The sequence below is a fragment of the Pelophylax lessonae genome (assembly GCF_965119305.1).
Source record: "Pelophylax lessonae genome assembly, chromosome: 6".
Taxonomy (NCBI): Eukaryota; Metazoa; Chordata; class Amphibia; order Anura; family Ranidae; genus Pelophylax; species Pelophylax lessonae.
Window position 1 is genome coordinate 281,179,169 of NC_138773.1, and position 24,058 is coordinate 281,203,226.

The 24,058-nt window shown below is 41.3% G+C and overlaps 1 protein-coding gene across 1 annotated transcript in view; it reads left to right on the plus strand.

Annotated features, from left to right (window-relative positions):
• MMADHC (metabolism of cobalamin associated D) overlaps positions 1 to 21,465 on the plus strand; it is a 46,765-nt gene extending 25,300 nt beyond the window's left edge. Inside the window, exons 5-8 of the mRNA XM_082262436.1 lie at positions 119 to 220; positions 4,184 to 4,314; positions 18,708 to 18,794; positions 21,174 to 21,465. Of these exons, the coding sequence (XP_082118562.1) occupies positions 119 to 220; positions 4,184 to 4,314; positions 18,708 to 18,794; positions 21,174 to 21,368 (515 nt within the window). The 3' untranslated portion in view covers positions 21,369 to 21,465. The remainder of the gene's footprint in view (positions 1 to 118; positions 221 to 4,183; positions 4,315 to 18,707; positions 18,795 to 21,173) is intronic.
• Positions 21,466 to 24,058: the final 2,593 nt, after the last annotated feature.

Here is a 24,058-nt window from a genome sequence, read left to right on the forward strand (position 1 = left end):
GAGAAATTTTAAAGCAATTGAACAATTCTGTAGACATACACCTGACAATCTTTTGAAAGTAAGGCTGCAAGGACTTGCCTTGTAATCTGTTTTTCCATTTTCCTTCAGGGAAATGAAGTTTCTCCGCAGCAGCAGCAAGAAGTATGCAGCGCGGGATCGTACTTTGAGAGTGCAAAAGTAGAATGTGCCATGCAGAGATGTCCAGAACTGCTAAGAAAAGGTACCAGCAGGCTGAGCGGCTGCCGCATTCACCCAATCACTGAATGTATTCTGATTGTACAAATGTCCAAACAAAAAGGACTCTCCCATGCAGCAAGGCGTGGCACATAAAATGTTAAATGCACGTATAATCTTATACAAATTTTTTTGTTGAAATTAATGGTTTGCTGACAGGGTCTCTTTGATCCCTTCAGTACCAGGCAGTTTCACCCCCTTCCTGCCCAGGCCAATTTTCAGCTTTCAGCACTGTCACTCTTTGAATGACAATTGTGCAGTCATGCAACACTGTACCCATATGAAATTGTATCATTCTGTTCACACAACTATAACTTTCTTTTTAAGGGAAAAGGAATTGGCAGCACTCAAATTTGAGTCAAAATCCAGATTTATTGACTGGACATCCACATTATGACAATCGTGACAAGGTAGACGCGTTTCACACACTGACTGTGTGTGTGCTTAATCATTACCTAATCGTAATGATTAAGCACACAGTCAGTGTGTGAAACGCGTCTACCTTGTCACGATTGTCATATTTGGATGTCCAGTCAATAAATATGGATTTTGACTCAACCTGGAGTGCTGCCAATTCCTTTTCCTTTATCAAGTTTTCACGGAGGCGAGCCGGGGCATGCACCGGTGTGAGTCATCAGGCAATTACACCACCTTGAGCAGTGAGTCCTTGTCTCTTCAATTATAACTTTCTTTTGGTGGTATTTAATCACTGCTGGGTTTTTTAGTTTTTGCTAAATTTTGAAGGGAAAAAAAAAAACATTTTCTACATTTTGCTATAAAATGTTGCCAAAATGTATTCTGCTACATTTCTTCGATGGAAATAACCCAAATCAGTGTATATTATTTAGTCTATATGAAAGTAAGTCCATAAGCTATGGTGTGTATGTATATGGTGTGTATGTATATGTGTGTGTGTGTGTGTGTGTGTATGTATATATATATATATATATATATATATATATATATATATATATATGATAGATAGGCCATCGTCAGTATATCAGGATTGAGCTATCTCATTTCGTGTGGACCGGAAACACCAAAACAGTAAAAATATATCCCCCGCCCCCCCCCCCCCCCCAATTGACCCATTTTGGAAAGTAGACAGTCCAAGGTAATTAGTAAGAGGCATGACGAGTTTTACAAGTTGTAATTTTTTTTGTCACAATTTTTTGGAATCTGAAAACTTTTTTTTTTTTCTTTTGCATACTGTCACCAGTGCAGTACAGTGTTATCATATAACTGGTGCGGTGGTGACCAGGGACACTGACTGGTGACAGTATGTGTAAAAAATGCAATTTTTTTTTTTTTTTTCACACTGTGACCAGAGATTTACCGTGTGACAATACTACTCTGGGGAATTAATCAGGATTTTTTATTTTATTTTTTTTTACACATTGATTGCTTATACCAGTGGATTTCATTCACTTGAATTTTATAATATTTTTATAGAAATGACAAGAAAAAGTAGACGGTTTCGTATCCAAAAGTCTGTGCAAAATTATGAACAAGTACAGAAGAAGTTCCTCTCCACAAATTTATAACATTCAACAATAACCTAGAAGTAAAGATCCATTAGCCGCAAGCATTATTGTACCAGTATATAATTATCAGAGCCCTGCCTGGAGATGCGATGCGCTTTGTTTTGTAACAAATCTATACCAGTGGATTTCATTGGTATAAGCAACCATTTTTACTGAATGAAACTGATTCATTCAGTGTGTTTTGTTATGATTAGCAGTGATTGGCCACAGCTAGTTACATGGTACAGATGGGCTGTGCTTGGGGCCCCGTCTGTACCATATGATCAAGGTGACCATTCACAGCTAGCAACACAATTGTACGCAATGGTTGGCATGAAAGAAAGCCACCCATTGTTTACAATTGTCATGTGATCGGATCACAAGGTACCGGCAGCAGGCCGGTACAGTGATCAGTCTTCGCCTGTGTTTGGCAGAAGCAGACGGTGGCAGATCGCCCCACAGTGCCGCCCTGGCAAGGACATCAAATGATATGACATCCATTCAGAATGAAGAAAATCACTGGTTAATACAAGCTGTCACTGATTTCCTCTTTTTACAGACACTGCCCAGAATTGTATATTTTTAAATAAAGTTACTTTGTTATAAGTAGTTATTGTATTTACATGAATAATTTATAAAATTATAAAAAAAAAAAAATTTTGGTGCCAAAAATTGCTCCAAGCTTATGAAATTGTTGCAAATTGCTATAATTAACAAGAAGTACAAAATGGTGCAAGTGTGACCGTTCCTGCAGCATTTACCTCACAACTTGTAGCCTAGTTGGAGGAAGGAGTAAAAATATAGCTGAACCGTCAAAAAAGGTAAGTGAATTGCCTCAAGTTAGATCTGGAAAATATAAAGGAAAAGGAGAGCCACTATTAGAAGATTCTTTAAGTAATTTAACAGATAACCAGTTTATACACATTAATTACAATCCCGCTAATTCCGGTGTGATACCACAGTCACAAGGGTCTCTGCCAGGTTGAGATCGGTGTCATTTGTGCACAGTAATGTGTGTTTGAATTTGGCACACAGTTGTGTTTATTTGGCGCAGAAACTTCAACAAATTGCCAGAATGCCGCAGATCGCAGCATTACATTTTCTGGCACAGCGGTCACCACTGCACATAAAAAAATTGTGCAGAGGAGTGATAGGTTACTGCCAGTCTACCTGCATTTCCTGTGTGGTCAAACGACCTATCCCCAAAAACCATGTAGCTAAAGAAAGAGAAGGAGGGAGGGGAGAAAAAGGAAACCAAAGAAGAAAAGGGGAAGGGAGGGGGGGGAGAGAGAGGGGGGGGGGTTTGGCAAACAAGGAAACAGAGAAATCAAATAGATAGAAAAATGCCACCAGTCACCAAAAAGAGAAAGCAATATGGTGTCACATAGGGTCCATAGTTATAAACATCTAGGAGAGGGAAGACATACCCTAGACGGCCCTAATAAGCCATGAGTTAAATCAAATCCAATCCAACAATCCTCCACCTGGATGGACTCCAAAACGAGGGATTGGGCCGGTAACCTAGGGTGAAACAGTCCAGCAAAATAAACCGGGTAAATCAATCCTTCATGCTTGGTATGTAGACACTTATATATGCATGCACCATCACCGCACCACTGTGGCCCCCTTGGTAATGACCACGTACCTATAGGAGATAAATACTGCGCCAGGTAATTAAGGTCATCAATCCAACTAGCCACAGCAGACCAGAGATCCCCTTGCTCCGGATGGATCCTCCTGAAGACCCTCAGTCAGCACATGCCATGCAACAAAAGATGGGGACTCATAGTGTAAACCGCACACACAGCTTTATTCAACTATAAAATCCAATGGTTGCACTCCCAATATAAAATATAATATACAGCGTTACTTGATAAGCAGAAGCAGGCTCCCTCACGGCTATACAGTCAATCACCGCTCATACTCTCCGTGGCTCGGTACGCCCTCCGTAGAAGTCCTCTGTGACGAAACGCGTAAGACGTGAGCACGCGGTCACCCCGGCAACCGGAGCATCTGACGTCACACCCCGCAACCGGAAGTCCACTGGCTGGTACCGAGCCTCGGAGAGTACGAGCAGTGATTGACTGTACAGCCATGAGCGAGCCTGTTACATGTTTGACACTCCGGAGGATTCTTTGTTTATGGACTACTGCACTGGGACTTCATTTTGAGTCTCGCTGATAGCGCTGCTAGTGTTTGTATGCATTTCTTTGGCTAGGTTTACCTGTCAATAGGATATTTATACATGCACCTTTTTTTGATATATTAATTTCTAATAGCAGCTGCTGTATAGATCATATGTTTATTTTATTTAGTTTGTGGCAACACAACTAGCACCATAGCGCTGAGTGAGTGAGATATAATAGCTACGGCTGTTTTTCTTATTCCTATTTTAACTATTCATTTTGTTTTTATATATATTGCAGATGTTTTATCCATGTTTCCCGAGATCCCTGATAACAGCGTACAAGTATTAACTGTGACACAGAAAACTGTGAATGATATGACCGGGTGGAGTGAAGATGTGGAGAACGAGAGAGAAATGCTTTTGGAGAAGGTTGGTGACTTTCTTGCCCAGCATTTAATTTTGGTGATCTGCTGAAGTCAGTCAATGCTTTCTTGCCAGTGATGCCATCCATTGGCTTGGGGTTTTACTACTTTTTGGGGCTCAGTATTAAAGATTTCAAGTCACTTCATTTTGCATGGATCTAAAGCTCAACTCCAGATTACACTTTATTTGCAGTCTTCTTTTCTCTATATTCGTTCAAAGTCCAGAAGGTATAATGTTTTCCTGAGCTGTCACAAAAAAGGGGAACTTGCACTGCAGAGCTCAGTGAGGAGAGCACTGAAAGCTGATTGGAGCTTTCAGTGCTGAACAGATCTGAAGCCGTCAATCAGCTGTAGCTCCCTCCCCTGTCACCTTTTTTTCTCTTGGTGTCAGGAAGACTTGTGAGAATTGACTCTTATAGCTTAGAAACGAGGCAGATGACAGAAATGACACTTGGTGCTCCTGAGACAAGTACACACTATAGAGGGATATGATGGTCAGGAAACCTCCCACCAAAAAGCTCTACCACAGAAAGATCTACCAAGTGGCATTAAACTCAAAATTATGCAGACACCATTAGATGGGAGGTCAAAGGTAGCCAAGGGTTGCAGGGAACCCTGGCCGAGAATGTCCCTTTAAGTAAAATGTAGAGTGGCATTCTTCATTTTGTCCACATGGTGGCGCTGTTTTCTTTATAAAGGCTACGTCTGATTAGCAGTAATTTGTTCATGTAATATAATGGGGTTTGTATGTAATTGCTTGTATAACACTAGAGAGGAATGTGCAGGCGATGTCTAGATTTACCCCTAAACCTCCCTCTGTCTTTAAAGCATGTCCTGATGTTTTATTTCTTATTTATATCCAATATATATATTTTTTTATATATAAAGTCCCTGGTAAAATGTCAGGTTTCTGTGGTGTAAAAAAATTAGACAAAGATAAATCATTTCAGAACTTTTTCCACCTTAATGTGATGAACTGTACAACTAAGGTGAACAACAAACTGAAATCTTTAGGTGGAGGGAAGTTAAAAAAAAAACACTAAAATAATATACCGTATTTTTCGGACCATAAGGCGCACCGGATTATAAGGCGCAGCATCGGTTAACAGTACATTTTCAAACTATTTCCATATATAAGGCACACCGGATTATAAGGCGCACTTTTTTTGTGCAACGTTGATCCGCACGGGGTTTACTGGCAGGTGCTCAATTTGCAAACATTTTTCATGGATCGGCGTAGCCTTTAAACGCAGCCTTAAAATAATCAAAACACTAAAAAAAATACAGAGAAAATCCACTCACTTTTATTAAACTTTTTAAACAGCTTTATTTTACAGTCTGCTCTATCCATCTTCCATGAAACCTTCGAACTCTTCATCCTCCGTATCGGAGTTATTCAATCAATGTGAAACAGAAATTGTTTTCAGATCCCTTCAATACTCAAGGTTCATATATAAGGCGCACTGGATTATAAGGCGCACTGCTGGTTTTTGATCAAATTTTAGGATTTTCAGTGCGTCTTATAGTCCGAAAAATACGGTAGTTGCATATTTGTGCACACGCTTAAACTAATACTTTGTTGAAGCGCCTTTTTGCCTTCTTTTTTTTTCTTCTTTTTTTTTTTTTTTCCAGCACAGTCTTTTTGGGTTTGGGTATGAGTCTATCAGCATGGCACATCTTGACTTGTCAATATTTTCCCAGTCTTCTTTGCAAAAAAACACTCCAAATCTGTCAGATAGTGAGGGCATCTCCTGCGCACAGCCCTCTTCAGATCACCCCACAGATTTTCAATCGGATTCAGGTCTGGCCTCTGGCTGAGTCATTCCAAAACTTTTTAATCTTCTTCTTGTGAAGCCATTCCTTTGTTGATTTGGATGTATGCTTTGGGTCGTTGTCATGCTGAAAGATGAAGTTCCTTTTCTTGTTCTGCTTTCTAGCAGAAGCCTGAAGGTTTTGTGCCAATATTGACTGGTATTTGGAACTGTTGATAATTCCCTCTACCGTGACTAAGGCCCCTGTCCCAGCTGAAGGAAAAACAGCCCTAAAGCATGATGCTGCCACCACCATGCTTCACTGTGGGTATGGTGTTCTTTTGGTGATGTGCAGTGTTGTTTTGGCACCAAACATATGTTTTGGAATTATGGCCAAAAAGTTCAACTTTGGTTTCACCAGACCAGAACACATTTTCCCACATACGTTTGGGAGACTTCAGTTTTTGCACAATTTAGCTGGGCTTGGATGTTTTTCTTAAGAGAAAGCTTCCCTCTTGCCATTCTACCCCATAGCCCAGACATATGAAGAATACCGGAGATTGTTGTCACATGTACCACACAGCCAGTACTTGCCAGATATTCCTGCAGCTCCTTTAATGTTGCTGCAGCCTCCCTGACCAGTTTTCTTCTCGTCTTTTCATCAATTTTGGAGGGATGTCCAGTTCTTAGTAAGGTCACTGTTGTGCCATATTTTCTCTACTTGATGATGACTTTCTTCACTGTGTTCCATCGTATATATGATGTCTTGGAAATTATTTGTACCCTTCTCCTGACTGATACTTTTTTAACAATGAGATCCCTCTGATGCTTTGGAAGCTCTCTGCGGACCATGGCTTTTGCTGTAGGATGCGACTAAGAAAATGTCAGGAAAGACCTACTAGAACAGCTGAACTTTATTTGGGGTTAATCAGAGGCACTTTAAATGATGGCAGATGTGCACTGACTCCTATTTAACATGAGTTTTAATGTGATTGCTTAATTCCGAACACAGCTACATCCCCAGTTAGAAGAGGACGTGCACAGTTGGGTATCCACATTATTGTAGTTTTTTTTTTTTTTTTTTTCTTTACTCCCCCCCCCCCCCCCCCCCCCAAAAGATTTTAATGTGTTCTTGTTTTTTGTTTTTGTTTTTTCACATTAAAGGTGGAAAGAGTTGTGAAATAATTTAACTTTGTCTTATTTTTTTTTACATTGCAGAAACCTGACATTTTAACAGGGGTGTGTAGACTTTTTATATCCATTTGTATATATTTCTAAAGATGCCATTGACATGAAATTTTCACCACATGTCAGTAATCTATACATACAATGAAGCCAAAACAAAAAAGTTCAGAAATGAAGTTGTGTAAAAAAAAAATGGATTGACACTGGAGAAAAGTGTTGAACACGCTAACTGAAATGTATTTAATACTTTATGCAAAATCCTTTGTTGGTAATGACCGCTTTAAGATGCCTCTTGTATGGAGAAACTAGTCCAATGCATTGCTCAGGTGGGATTTTCAAATCTTGAGGGCTCAGTTGGCCTCTTCTATGAATTCATATCTTTTAATTCTTTCCATGAATTTTCTATTAGATTTAAGTCCATTGATTGGCTGGGTCATTCTAGCAGCTTTATTTTATTTCTCTGAAACCTATTGAGAGTTTCCTAAGCTTCGTGTTTGGGATCATTGTCTTGCTGACATGTCCACCCTCAGTTCATCTTTATCATCCTGGTAGATGGCAGCAGATTTTTATGTAGAATGTGGTACATTTTTCCATTCATGCTTCCTTCGATGGTATGAATTTTGCCAGTACTGTATGCTGAAAAACAGCCCCACACCATGAAGTTCCCACCTCCAAACTTCACTGTTGGTTTTGGGGTGTTTTTGGGGTGATGTGCAGTTCCATTTGACCTCCAAACATGGTGTGTATTATGGCATCCACAGAGTTCAATTTTGGTCTCATCTGACCAGACTGTATTCTCCCAGTATTTCACAGGCTTGTCTGAATGTTGTGCAGCATGCTTTAACCACTTGCCTACAGTGCACTTTCACCCCCTTCCTGCCCAGACCGATTTTCAGCTTTCAGCGCTCTCACACTTTGACTGAGAATTACTCAGTCATGCAACACTGTACCCATACAAAAATTGTGTCCTTTTTTTCACACAAATAGAGCTTTCTTTTGATGGTATTTGATCAATACTGGGTTTTTTATTTTTTGTGCTATAAATAAAAAAAGACTGAAAATATCGTGAAAAAACGCATTTTTCTTTGTTTCTGTCATAAAATTTTGCAAATTAGTCATTTTTCTTCACAAATTTTGGCCAAAATGTATACTGCTACTTATCTTTGGTAAAAAAAAACCCAAGTAAGTATATATTATTTGGTCTTTGTGAAAGTTATAGAGTCCACAAGTTATGGTGCTATTCATTGAAAATTGATCACACTTGCTCACACCTGATGTACTGAAGGCCTATCTCATTTCTTGAGACACTAAAAGGTCAGGAAAGTACAAATACCCCCCAAATGACCCCTTTTTGGAAAGTAGACATTCCAAGGTATTTAATAAGGGGCATGATGAGTTTTTTGAAGTTGTAATTTTTTCCCACAATGCTTTGCAAAATGAAGATTTATTTTTTTTATTTTTTTTTTTTACAAATTGCCGTATTAACAGGTTATTTCTCTCACACAGCACATGTATACTTTCAACTACACCCCAAAACACATTCTACTACTCCTCCTGAGTATGGCGATACCACATGTGTGAGACTTTTTCACAGCCTGGCCACATACAGAGGCCTAACATCCGAGTAGCAGCGTCCGGCATTCTAGGAGCACAAATTACACATATCATTTCCTGACAACCTATCGCACTTTTGAAGGCCCTGGAGCACCAGGACAATGGAAACCCCCATAAAATGACCCCATTTTGGAAAGCAAACAGCCCAACGTATAATTTTTGAGGCATAATGAGTCTTTTGAATATGTCATTTTTTTCCACAAGTTTTTGGAAAATGTGGAAAGAAAATGAAAACACATTTTTTTTACACAAAGCTGTCCATTTATGCAATATTTCTAACACATCGCATGTACATAGCAAAATTTGCACCCCAAAATACATTCTGCTACTCCTCCTGAGTATGGCGATACCACATGTGTAACACTTTTTCACAGCCTGGCCACATACATAGGCCTCACATCCAAGTAGCGCTTTACACAAAGTTGTCCATTTATCCACTTTAAGACTGGGCCTATTTTTGACACTTGGTGTTTACAAGCTAAAATCATTTTTTTTTGCTAGAAAACTACTTTGAACCCCCAAACATTATATATTTTTTTTTAGCAGAGACCCTAGAGAATAAAATGGAGATCGTTGCAATATTTTTTATCACACCATATTTGCGCAGCAGTCTTCCAAATGCGATTTTTTTTGAAAAAAATTCACTTTTTTGAACTAAAAAATAAGAAAACAGTAAATTTAGCCCAATTTTTTTCCATAATGTGAAAGATAATGTTACGCCGAGTAATTAGATACCCAACATGTCATGCTTCAAAATTGTGCATGCTCACAGAATGGCGCCAAACATTGGTACTTAAAAATCCCCATAGGCAACATTTTAAAAATTTCTGCAGGTTACTAGCTTAGAGTTACAGAGGAGGTCTAGGGCTCAAATTATTGCACTCGCTCTAACGATCGCGGCGATACCTCACATGTATGGTTTGAACACCGTTTACATATGTGGGCGGGACTTGCGTATGCGTTTGCTTCTGCGCGTGAGCTAACGGGGACAGGGCGCTTTAATTTTTTTTTTTTTTTTTTTTTCCTATTTATTTTATTTATTATTTTTTTATTTTTACACAGTTAAAAAAAAAAAAATGTTTTGATCATTTTTATTCCTATTACAAGGAATGTAAACATCCCTTGTAATAGAAATAGGCATGACAGGTCCTCTTTATTGTGAGATCTGGGGTCAAAAAGACCTCACACCTCACAACTACACTAAAAAAGAAAAAAAAAAAAAAAAATTGTTGAAAGAGGAAAAAAAAAAAGCAAAAAAAAAAAAGCGGCCCTTTAAACCGGTTGCTAGGCAACGTCTTTTGACGTAGCTCCGGTCCTCCAAGACCATAGAGTTGAGTGAGGGCCATCTTGCCCTCACTCGACTTCCTGTCTCTGAGGATCCGGGACCGGATAGTTTTCCCCGCTGCCGGCGGGTCCGGTAAGCTGGGAAAACGTCTGGGACGCGGCAGGAGGGGGGGGGGGCACCTCTTCCCCTGCACCGTAAGGGTAATTCCGCGGCGAATCCGCCACTGGGACCACCCTTATCTGAAAGCTGACCGCCCGCCGTTTCAAAAAATACCGGGGTTATGGGGGCTATCTGCTGCCATAACCCCAGTATTTAGCTTTTAATGGCCGACGCATATAGTCGTTAGGCGGTCAGTAAGTGATTGCATGTATATGGCAAACCGGTGACGATGACTGACGGGGTGACAGGTGACGATGACTGATGGGGTGACAGGTGACGATGACTGATGGGGTGACAGGTGATGATGATTGATGAGGTGACAGGTGACGATGATTGATGGGGTGACAGGTGACTATGATTGATGAGGTGACAGGTGATGATGATTGATGGGGTGACAGATGACGATGATTGATGGGGTGACAGATGACAGTCACTGACGGGGTGACATGTGACGATGATTGATGGGGTGACAAGTGACGATCACTGATGGGGTGACAGGTGACGATCACTGATGGGGTGACAGGTGACGATGACTGATGGGGTGACAGGTGACGGTGATTGATGGGGTGACAGGTGACGGGCGATGGTCACTGATGGGTGACAGGTGACGGGCGATGGTGCACGGCGGTACTGATGGCAGTCTCTGGTGACCGGTGAACTTTAGGCTATGTTCACATGTGAGCGTAGCGATCACGGGCAGAATCACTGCGATTCCGCCCGTGATCCAGAAATCATTGCAAATGGCGGGACGCCTGTGCGTTGCCTGTGATTTGCAATAGCACCCCAAACGCTGTGCGATGTTGCTGCGATTTCCGCCTGCCGAATCGCGGTAACATCACGCAAACAACGCATGACGCTCCAAAGAAACTCTTGTACCTTTTTTGGGCGTCATGCGATGTTTGCGCGATGTTACCGCGATTCGGCAGGCGGAAATGGCGGCAACATCGCACAGCGTTTGGGGTGCTATTGCAAATCACGGGCAACGCACAGGCGTCCCGCGATTTGCAATGATTTCCGGATCGCGGGCAGAATCGCGGTGATTCTGCCTGCGATCGCTGCGCTCAAATGTGAACGTTATGGGTGTCAATTTCTGGGCACTGATGAGGTGACTGTTGGGTGACAGGTGATATTGGGGGGGGGGGGGGCTGAGGACTGTGTGGGGGGACCTTTATTAGTGTGATTTTTACTTTTTACAGGTGTACAGAGCAGTAACTCACTATTTCTAGCTCTTTTCCCCTCATACTGGAAACTGTATGAGGAGAGAAGAGCTAGTAACAGTCAGTTACTGCTCTGTGTTTACATTTTGTGAATGGATTCACAGCCGATCACATAGTAAACAGTCACTGTCAGTGACTGTTTACTACCGCCGGTGACAGCTGTGTTCCTACGGAACACAGTGCCACCGACACGACCGCGCTGCGCGCTCCCGATCGCGCATGCGCGGTCATCTGGTGGGCGCCTTCATTGTGATCGGCTGTGTCATTGGAACACAGCCGATCACGTGGGAAACAGCCACGCCCATTGGCTGTTTCCCCCCTGCCGGTGACGGGGGGTGTCCCGGGGACACCCCGACACCGACAGTGCAGGGCGGCGTGCACGCGATCGCGCGCCTGCCCTGCTTAAAGTGCCGCCGTCATATGACGGCGGCCCAGGATAATGGTCGCTCCGCTCCGCCGTCATATGACGGCGGGCGGGCGGCAAGCGGTTAAAGGAGCTTCAACATGCTTTTTCTTCAGCAATGGAGTCTTGCGTGGTGAGGGTGCATGCACGCTATGGGGGTTGAGTGCATTACTTAATTTCTTTGAGACAATTGTACCTGCTAATTCCAGGTCTTTCTGAAGCTCTCCACAAGTGGCCTTTGGCTCTTGGACAACTCTTATGATAATTCTTTTCACTTCTCTGTCAGAAATCTTGCAAGGAACACCTGGTCATGGCCGGTTTATGGTGAAATTATATTCTTTCCACCTCTGGATTATGGCCCCAACAGTGCTCACTGGTATGTTCAGTTAAGAATTCCTTCTGTAACTAATGCTATCAGTATGTTTTGCGAACATAAGATTGTGAAGGTCTTGATAGAGCTCTTTGCTTTTACCCATCATGAGATGTTTCTTGTGTGACACCTTGGTAATGAGACACCTTTTTTATAGGCCATCAGTTGAGCCTGAACCAGCTGATCCTAATTTGCATGGACATGGGGCAGGATCACTTTCTAATTACTAATAGATTTCAGCAGGTGTCTTGGCTTTCCATGCCTTTTTGCACCTCCCTTTCTCCATGTGTTCAATAACATTCCATTTTATTACACATTACTTAATTTCTTGTTTTGGTTTCTTTTTATGTAAGGATTACATGGGTTGTTACTGACATGAGGTGAACGATTCATGTCAATAGCACCTTTTAGAAATATATTTACTTAGCATAATGGTGATGTGTTCAATACTTCTTTTACCCGCTGTAAATAAACACTTTTCTCGGTCAGCACTGCTTCCACCACCCTTAAACTGGCCAATAAAAGGACGCTAGCAACACTCCCTTTGGCATTCTTGTTTTGTTGGTCCTTGCTCCGGGACACACAGGTTAAATATAAAAAGACCCCCTATCATTTCCTGCCAGTGAAAGACCCTTATGTAGGGGGTAAACCTTTCAGATTAGCAGCACCTATGCTGCCGGGCTTCTATGACTATATGCTGAAACGCATACCTTTTAGTTGCTCCTCTGATATCTGCGGGTCTCTTGGATCCGGTGGTGCTGATCTTCCCACCACATGGAAAGAAGAAAGGGCTCATAAAAATCTTGGAGGGGCAGGCACTGTGAGTCCAGATCCTACTGACCTAGGCATGCTCCCAGAACTACATAACCTAAGTTTCCTACACACAGTGTGTGGGAAGGGTCTTGGGAGTCGCAACAGAATTGTTGCTAGGAAAGAAATCCAATTGGGTTGATTTACTAAAACCAGAGAGTGCAAAATCTGGTGCAGTTGTGCATGGTAGCCAATCCGCTTCTATCTTCGGCTTGTTCAATTAGGCCCCTTTCACACAGGCAGTCCGTTCAGATCCGCCTGTCAGTTTTTTTGGTGGATCTGAACGGTCCCCCCATGCATCTCTATGGGGAATCGGATGTCAGCGGAGACATGTCCACTGACATCCCATCCGATCCGTCAAATCTGGATGGATGGAAACCCTATTTTCCATTCGTCCATCGGATGAGAATGGACCGACGGTCCGTTCCCATCCGATTCCCCCATAGAGATGTATGGGGAACTGACAGCTGTGTCTCCGCACACAGCACGGAGAACAGCTGTCATCTGCCCGCTCAGGCTGAGATAAACGGAGTCCGTCCGACGGACAGACTGTGTGAAAGGGGCCTTAAGCTTTGTCATAAAAACCTGAAAGATGATTTCTATGAAGAGCTGCACCAGATCTGGTTTTAGTATATCAACCCCAATGTTTGCATGTGGAGAGGGACAGAGTGGAATAAAAGATAGGCAGCGTTCTATATTCCAGCAGACTTGATTGACAACATTGGGAGCGTTAGAACTCTGGATTTCAGATAGATAGATATATTATAGTTGCATTTTTAAAGGGGTAAAACAGGAAATTCTGCATGTATTGGAGAGATGTACTATTTAATGTTTTTTGTGTCTTTGTGTCCTTACATTACAATTTTAACAATCTTTTCTATAAAAGTGTTGCCTCCCCTTATAATGGTCAGTACCAGTGGAATAATTTTCTTTCTGTTGCACTTGAGCTGCTGTTTTGCACTAGCTACAACATTTTTGCACTTGAACTTCTCGGATGAACCTGCTTTTGTTTCAAGGAGACTTGTCTCCAAAGCGTGTTCTGGTCTGTTGCATATTGCTCTTGTAATGTGGTCTAATTATGCATTAATTGTTGGATTTCTCAGCTCATCACCTCCCTGTCAGCTTCAATCTAGCACCGGAGAGCGTCTGCCTATTAGATGTTAACCTCCAGAGAGGGCATTCCCAGAGCCAAGCTGAAAACCATTCAGTGTTGGATGCTTTGTGCATTCGGAAGAGGTTTAATGAGTAATGAGGGATTATGGAAAAGTATCTCAAACTCATTCCAGTTGAAATAAATCTGAAGTGTCGATGTTTATGCTGTCTGTAAATGATGGCTTATTGCTAAGCATACATGGCTGATGATGCACATCTAACACCCAGCACTGTGTAATGGTGGTATTGCATGCATTTAGGACCAAATCATACAGTGACTGCTGATGGGTATAAAGTACAAGAACCTAAAGGTGTTTGCACACACTTGCAGCCATTTTTTTCTTCCCGATTCTCAGATTGTTCTGATCAGGGTCAATTTTGGCACCGCTTAGTAGTGTTGAATCTTGCATGCCCATCCTGCTTCCCAGACATTCCTATCAGTTGTGAAAAGAATTGCTCCTGCGCTTGAGGGGCTGTTCATGCGACTTGGATCGCTGGACACGACCTTAGCTGGTATTGTCGTCCTGCTGTGCTGCCACTCATGGATGGTTGGGGAAACCACAAAGAGAACTGGAACGCATTACCTTTAAAAACTGTTTGTTAAAAAACGTGTACATCATACTCACAATAATAGATGGAACATAGGCACAAATTGAGATAGTAAGTCCACCAAGAGGGTCCACTGGGCGTAGTATGCTAGTACAGACCAAGTTGAGATGTGGAACCTCTAAGTGTCGCTTACGCGTTTTCCGGGGCGTACCTGAGCTCTGAGGAAGGGAACACGTAAGCGGCACTTAGAGATTCCACATCTCAACTTGGTCTGTACTAGAATACTACGCCCAGTGGACCCTCTTGGTGGACTTACTATCTCGATTTGTGCCTATGTTCCATCTATTTTTTGTGAGTATGATGTACACATGTTAACAATAAACAGTTTTTAAGGTAATGCGCTAGGTTGGTGCGCCCTCTGTATTTTTTTTTTTTTTTCATTCCTATCAGTTGTTACTGATTATAGTTACACCCTGCACTCACAGTATGCCCACAGTCTTCCAGGTTGAACAGTGCTAGGCGTCATTCAACCTGGAAGGCTGAGGACATCTTGTGGCAGAGAAGAACGACAAAAGAATAGTAGCGGGATCCTCATTAGCTTAGTAAGAAACATTTATTGAGCAATTAAAATGGCACACTTGCATGTAGGATTCTTGACATTCTGCATAAGGATCAGGTGTGGACACCGCAAAGCTGGTAATGTGCATCGGTAGCTTTTGCTTCCCAAGTTGGCATAGAGAACCCAATTTAACAGTTGTCAAAAAGCCCGGTGTCCTACAGGGCTATTCCTTGCCTCATGGCAACCCCTACGTGATACTGAAAAGAGCAAGTGGTAACGCGTTTCAAAGGAACAAGCCACCTTTTGGTTTTAGACAAAGGATTGTTCCTTTGAAATGCGTTACCGCCCCTTCTTTCAGTATCACGTAGGGGTTGCCACGAGGCAGTGGATAGCCCTGTAGGACACCGGGCTTTTTGACAACTGTTAAATTGGGTTCTCTATGCCAACTTGGGAAGCAAAAGCTACCGATGCACATTACCAGCTTTGCGGTGTCCACACCTGATCCTTATGCAGAATGTCAAGAATCCTACATGCAAGTGTGCCATTTTAATTGTTCAATAAATGTTCCCTACTATGCTAATGAGGATCCCACGCTACTATATATATATATATATATATATATATATATATATATATATATATATATATATATATATATATATATATATATATAATATATATATATATATATATATATTTTTATATATATATATATATATATATATTTTTATATATATATATATATATTTTTATATATATATATATATATATATATATATATATATATTTTTATATATATATATATATATATATATATTATATATATATATATATATATATATATAGCTTCTTTGGAGCTTTCTGGATCCCTATTTGGAAGCTGCAGTATCCCTGTTGCATGACTATTGATCTCCCTTTAAATCTTGGTGAAATACCTGACTAAACTTTCTGAAAGCTGGAACTTGTAGTGCAATGAAGTGGTCTGTTGCAGAGAAGAGGTACCTCACAGCTTCACCTTGTATGGTAGCAGTAAGTACAGCAGATTTTTATAAAGCTTTTGGCAAGCTCTGAGCAGCTTAACTAAAGCCTTTATTGCACCATTCAGCACCAAGTTTGGAAGGTTAAGCACTGGTCTTATTGGGAGTGATGATTGTCACTTAAAACAAGCTGATAGCAAGCTTCAGTAGGGCTCAATACTACTTGAAGCTTGTTGAAAGCATGCTAGCAGCTTGTATAAGGTGACAGTCAGCCCTCCCACTAAAATCTATGCTTAGCATCCCCATACTTCAATTATTTTTTTCTTTTTTTTTTAATGCTGCTTGAAGTTTACCAATAGCTTAACAAATGCATGCTGTGCACACAGCTCACATACCTACTGAAGCTCATGTGAGAAAGGCCTAGGTCAACTAATGTCTAAGAACACAATCAAGAATCAGAATCATTAAACTTGCATAATATCAGTTAATGTGCATTGGCAGTTACTTTTTATATAGGGTGAGTTCCAGCACTAATTGTTTAAAAAAGTTTCCAGGAGGTGGGAAGAAGTTGCTAATCCAGGGAGAAGAATCCGTTGTAGTGGAAGTACCTTATGTTTTTTTGGATGTTGTCAAATACTTTTCCACCTACAGGCCAGAACTTCTACATAATATTCTTTTATCTCCAAATGTTGCTGCAAAATCAATAGTCTGACCCATGTAAATGTTTACCTTGCACGCTTGTTACGGAATTCTGCATTTTGTGGCCAGATTCTGCTCCTTTGAATCACACAATTTGATGTGATAGGAGCTCATGGAAGTAATCTGCAGCTCGGGTTTGAAATAAATCAAACACAATATTTGTTCTGGCTTCTTATTTCAGTTCACTGCCAGTAAAACCACAATCTGGGAGCATTTCCAGTAGTACAGTTTAAATACAGATCGTAATGGTGATTATCATTTCAGTGGTTCTTTTAGGGAACTCCTGAATTTCTTGTTCGTTCAGCTCCCAACTCCTATACATTGCCACTGTGCGCAGGAAAAGATATGGGGATGTTATCTTGATGCGGTGTACTCCGAGGCAAAATTGGGCATGAATAAATATCCTTGGTCACTTGAGCACTGCAGGAATATTTAGTGAAAATTTTGCATTTATATCACCAGTTAATTCAAAACTGATGTACAGTAAGTGTACATCCAGTAAGGGTCACCTAGTGGATTCTGTCTTGATCATTGGTCATTGATGCACACCCATATCTAGCAACACCTGCATTCATTGGTTACCTGATCAATTTGAATACCTAAGGCTACATTCACACCTGAGCGTAGCGTTTTTTACCGCGATTTACAGGTGTTTTTTGTGCAGGAGTTTTTAGATTGAATAGAGACCAATGGAAAACGCCTGTAATCTGCCCAAAAAGAAGCTCATGTACTTTTTTGAGCGTTGGGTGTTTTGCTCACGGCGTCAAAACGCTCTGATGTGAACAGGGGCCATTGAAATGAATAGGATTTGTCTTGTTGGGCGTTTTGAGAGCTGATCCTAGAGCAGAAAAACGCCCCAAAACGCCTACATGTGAACGGAGCCTAAATCATTTTTATATATTTAAGAACATTTAAAACTTGTATTTAGTGCAATGGTTTAATAAAAGTGCTTTTTTTCAGGCTAAGAAATGCACATAAAATGTAAATATAAATATTTTAATTGTTTTAATACTGTAACTGTATCTGACAATTACAATATATAAAATGACATGCTGCCATCTTCAGGCTGCAGTGCCAATTGTGGGCTTAAGTTTTTTTTTTTTTTTTTTTTTTTTTTTTTGTGTGATTGTCAGCTAAGACAGAGTAGACAGACACATGTACACCAGAAGCTTCAAAGTGATTACATGATTGAGAACCTCTGCAATTGGTTTCCACTCACTACTGGAGATCAGGATTGTCAGGTACACTGCAGTGAGGTGCATGTTACACCTTAGCTATGGGTATAATGTGTAATATGCTCCAAAATGTGAACCTATCCTTAAAATTGGCCATAGGTGTGTGTGTTTTTTTTTTTTGTTTGTTTTTTTTTGTTTTCCTTTTGTTAGGCCAGCAGCCAAATTCTTCCACCCACGCAAACAGGAAGAAATCTCCCCCCACACTGTATTCTGACAGTAGGGCTCTCCACTGTCGGAACACACCGATCAGTCGCTGCAGCCACTGATCAACCCACCCATGGATCCAGCTTTAAGACACAGTTTAAAGATAAATTGGTGCATTTTAAATTTGTAAAAATCCTGACTCAAATACTTTGGATGGCAGTAGTGTGTGTAATTCTTTAGCCAGAAGGGGCTGTTATATAACTGATTTTATTTGTATCTCTTTTTTTTTAGTTCATTAATGGTGCCAAGGAAATATGCTATGCCCTCAGGTCAGAAGGCTACTGGGCCGACTTCATAGACCCATCTTCAGGACTGGCAGTAAGTGACTCGTACATCATTTAAAATACAGGTTAAACCATGTTTACACTAGGAATGTATAGGGCTAATAATAGCCTGCTATATTATGGAAGGAACCGCATTTCTAGGTGCATTGCTGCCTTGGCTCTTGGGATTTGTCCAGCCAGGCCATACAGAATATAGAGATTGCTTATTAATATTGCAAGCATGAGCTGGTGTGTTCATGAAGTGCTAGACTGATTTATCAGGTTTTAGCTTTGGCAGGAAGTGTGCAGTGGAATTACTAAAACTGGAGAGTGCAAAATCTGGTGCAGCTCTGCATGGTAGCCAGTCAGCTTCAGCTTCTTCAACTAAAGTGACTGTAATATGCCGTGTGTGTGTGTGTATTATTTTTTAAAGCGGTTGTATCCCGCTTTTTGACACTTTTACCTACAGGTAAGCCTATAATAAGGCTTACCTGTAGGTACAAATAATATCTCCTAAACCGGCACGGTTTAGAAGATATTTACAGTGCATGCAGCCGCTCGCGCGAGCGCTCTGAAGGTCCGGGGGGACCTTCAATTAACTTGCCGGGAGCTTGCCGGAAAAATCACTCCCGCGCGCATGCGCGGGAGTGACGTCATCGCGGCTCCGGCCAATCAGCGCGCCGGAGCCGCCGAACCCGGAAGAGACGACGAGGGATCATGGCAGCGCCCGCATCGATGTCCGGGGGTCCGTGTCGGGGCTTCGTTTTAAGGTAAGTTAAACATAATGGGCTAGTATGCGATGCATACTAGCTCATTATGCCTTTGTCTTGCAGGTTTTTTTTTTTTTTTTAATAGGGTTTACAACCGCTTTAACAAAAAAAAACACAAACATGTTGTTCTTGCCTGCTCTGTTTAATGGTTTTGCACAGAGCAGCCCAGATCCTCCTCTTCTTGGGTCCCTCTTCAGTGCTCCTGGCCCCTCCCTCCTTTTTAGTGCCCCCACAGTAGGCAGCTTGCTATGGGGGCACCCGAGCCGAGCCACAGCTCCCTGTATCCATTCAGACATGGAGACGCAGCCTGGCCCTGTCCCCTTTCTCTCCTGATTAGCTGGCTGACTGACTTTACCAGCAGCGTGAGCCAATGGCTCCGCACTGTTGTCTCAGCCAATGAGGAGGGAAGTTCCGGGCAGCTGAGACACTAGTGCACATTGCTGGGTCTAGATAGACCTCAATTTTTTTTTGGGGGGGGGGGGGCTGAGGGAGGCTTCTGCACACAGAAGGCTTTTTATCTTAATGCATAGAATGTATTAAGATTAAAAAACCTTCTGCCTTTTAGATCCACTTTAAAGAGGAAGTAAACTCTTCCTTTTTTTTTTTTTTTCCCCCTGCAAAGTAAATGCATAATGTGCTATTATGCATCGCATACATATATGTATATAGGGGTGTGTGTGTGTGTGTGTGTGTGTGTATATATATATATATATATATATATATATATATATATATATATATATATATATATATATAATGGAGTTACCCTTTTAACTCCTCTTCACATCCACATTCATAAAAAGCAGCTTTAGGGTGCTTGAGGCTGCTGTGTTTGAGTTGTATAACTTTTAGGCATACAAACATGACCTCGTGAATGGACTGTTGGCGGTGGATCTCCCAAACATTCTCCGTCTGCACTGCTATAGACACCACTGAATGGGAATTCTTTCCCATCATGTAGGACGCCTAAGTGAAAGTGACATGCCGACAAAATAACGGTAACCAGATTACATTGCAGTCCACTTGTCAAATACAAAAAGTTTTGAGAGATGTTTCAAATATATTTTACTGTGCTTTAAATAACAGATTTCTTTTTTTATTCACACATAATTACATTTTCACACGTTTTACCTGTAACATACATGCCATGTCATTTTCTTTTAATTGGATTTCTCTGGCCCTTTGCACAGTTCCTTGCTGTGCTGCGTCCTTCTGGCCTCCTGAGACTTTTTCAGAATTTCACCAGATATTTGAGCTTTAGGCATACTGACAGAATGGTGGTGGAATCGCCTTAGCCTGGGAGTTGTTACCAGCCATGCACAGTGCAGCTCACTATAGCCACGTAAGTGAAAAACTAAACCGATATAGAAGTGGCAATGGTTTAAAAATTTAAAGAAACTTTGACCCAAACTGTTAATTTCCCTTTAAAGTGGCTCTAAAGTCTCAAGGTTTTTTACCTTCATGCAAACTGTAACTTTTGGAAATGCCAGTAAAAACTTGGCTTTGCCAGTTTGTCAAATGTTGGGTGTCGTGTCAGTAAATTTCAATTTGGTTGGTTAGCAATGCTGGTATCCAGTAGAGTTGAGGTTAGGACTCTGCAGGCCACTTAATTGTGTGTGTATATGTAATGAAAAAATATTTATTATTTTTTTTGTTTTTTACAGTATTTTGGTCCATACACAAATAACAGTCTATATGAAACGGATGAACGCTATCGGCACCTCGGATTCCGGGTGGAGGACCTCGGCTGCTGTAAAGTCATTCGCCATAATGTGTGGGGAACGCACGTTGTAGTAGGAAGTATTTTCACGAATGCTCCTCAGGACAGTGCCATCATGAGGAAGTTGGGAGAACACTAGCAGCCATTGTGGAAGTTCTCAGTCCAGTCATTACCTCTATACTGATTTGGTTATCTTTTTGGCTGGTGTTGATGAAAGCCTTAATTTTGGACAAAAACTGTGCAATTATATTTAAATGTAACTTTTATTTATGAGAAGAACCATAGATGAAACCATAATCTGTGTAAATGATGTAACGGGTGACTGTTCTCTTTGTGAAACACTGAAATGTTTCACCATGTCCATTGTGAAAGGTTTTATGGAATTCAGATCAAATAAATGTTTTACAAAATGCTCAGTAATTTTTATATAATTTTGTTGTCGCATTTAAAAAAAAAAAAAAAAGAATCCTGAAGAAGCCTTTGCATTCTATAGAAGCCGGCTTTGACCCTCATTCACAAGCAGTGGCCAGTGTTTAGCTGAAACTTTTGGGTAATGAAAGATTTACATTAGATATTTTGTTGCCAGAACCTTCATTTCAACAACAATTTTCCCAGGTTTATATAACTTTACTTAAGTTGAACCTGTCATTTACAGGAAAACCTTTCTACAAATTCTATTCATTGGTTCTAGTCCTGAGTTATTGACTCAAACCAAGTATGTAGATCAGGGGTTCTGACAGTACCCCGGTCCAAACTGTTGCATTCTTGCCAAGTCTGTGACTTTAAAGCTGATCTCCACATTTCTTATCGCTCTAAATGGCTAATTTGAACCAAGTTGGTCCAAATGAATTATTTCTTTCACTAGGTGCTGCACTGGCTCTAAGCACTGTATGAATTGTATTTGGCTTCAGCTCCGCACAGTGCTGGGTTTCGGCTGTATGACAGACTCCTGTTTTACACCCGGAACAAAACAAGCGTCAGTCTAAGGGGCATTCAGTCATTCATAGGCAGCTTTGTATTCTGTGAATGAATACAAAGCATTCCCTGAATGGCTGAGTCCAAATGAGCATGACCTCATCAGTCTGCCTCAGCCAATCAGCAGAAGCTTTGTGTGTTCATTAACAAAATACAAAGCTGTCTATGAATGGCTGAGCGCTGCTCAGACCCACTCTGCATTGTTCCTGGTTTGAGAAGGGAAGTCTCTGTTATACTGCTGAAACCCAGCACTGTGTACTTTATATGGAGCTGATGCCACATGCAGTACATGCAGTGCTTAGAACCAGTGCAGCACTTAGTGAAGGAAAAAGTTTTTTTTGTTTGGACCAGCTTGGTCACCTTTCACCTTTTGGTTACATGTTACACCCATATTCAGGGTGTAACATGTTACTGTAGCACCAGCCCCTGCTCCTCCCTGATTCCCTGTTGTGACAGCGAGCAGGGGATCTCCTCCCCCGCTGGGTTTGACAATCTAAAAAAATAAAATAAAAATGTGGCTGACCTGCTCAGCTGCATCATTTATTCATTGTTCTCTGAATGTGAAAACTACAAGTACCAGCAGTCCTTGTGGCTTGTAGCCCTCAGTGAACTACTATGGCTCTGTTGTGCACTGTGGTAGTTTATTGATTCTTCCTGTGATTGTAAAACTGCCTGCCAGTACGATGTATGATGTACGGGCAGACAGCATACACAGACAGTCTGTAGGAGTCCTGCATGGCGCCCACAATCCACTTATTACGGGTGCAATGCTTTCCAGGCTCCAAGAAATAAATGGTAAATGCACCATTGGCTGAGACACAGCAGCGACGCCATTGGCTCCTGCTGCTGTTAATCAAAATCAGCTAGCCAATCAGGGGAGGGGGGGAGGGGAGGGCCAGGTTTTCTTTTAGTAAATCAACCACACTGTGAATTATACCATTGAAATCATTACTTGTTTTTATATGCTTTTTTAATATGTTCTAAAATTTCATGATCAGTACTGTATTTCTGTAGTGCACTCAGGACTCCATGTTGGGTGAGGTTTGTTGAAGGAGATATGAGGTATCCCGTGTTGTGGACAAAGGGTAATCCAGCCAGTTTTGTTGCTCTCTGAACACCTCTAGAAATGTGATGGCTGCGTTCTGTCTTTAGTTACCATGGCTACCCTACAATACTAAGGCCTTGACCGACTATCCTGTGAGCACTGCACTAAGCAATATTTTGCATCTGAAAAATAACCCTTTGTGTCATAAAGGATGTACTGTTTATGAAGTCAATGTCCCTTCATCGGTCAGCCATATGTGGGGAAAATGTAAATAACTACAGCCCCCAGTATCTAATATCTGATATTTGGACAGGTCTGAATAAGGAACGACGACAAAAAAAAAATCTCTTTCCCTCTTTTCCTCTTTGCCTTCCCTGGACTGCTTCTCTTAAGCTTGGCCATACACTAGTAGAATTTTGCTTCAAATCATTCTAAGAATGTTTGTTTGATGTGTTTTTTTTTTTTTTTATGATAAGATTAGTGGGGCCAAATCAATGTTAAATTGCAACTGCAGTGATGAGAAAATTCAAAGAAGCCGGATGGAATATTTTTTTTTTTTTTTAAACTAATTTCTAACAAGCCTCGTTGTGATAGCTTTGGGCAGGTGACTGGTACTCTTTATGGAGACATTAGGGGCAGGTGACGGGTACTCTTTATGGAGACATTAGTGGCAGGTGACTGGTACTCTTTATGGAGACATTAGGGGCAGGTGACAGGTACTCTTTATGGAGACATTAGGGGCAGGTGACGGGTACTCTTTATGGAGACATTAGTGGCAGGTGACAGGTACTCTTTATGGAGACATTAGT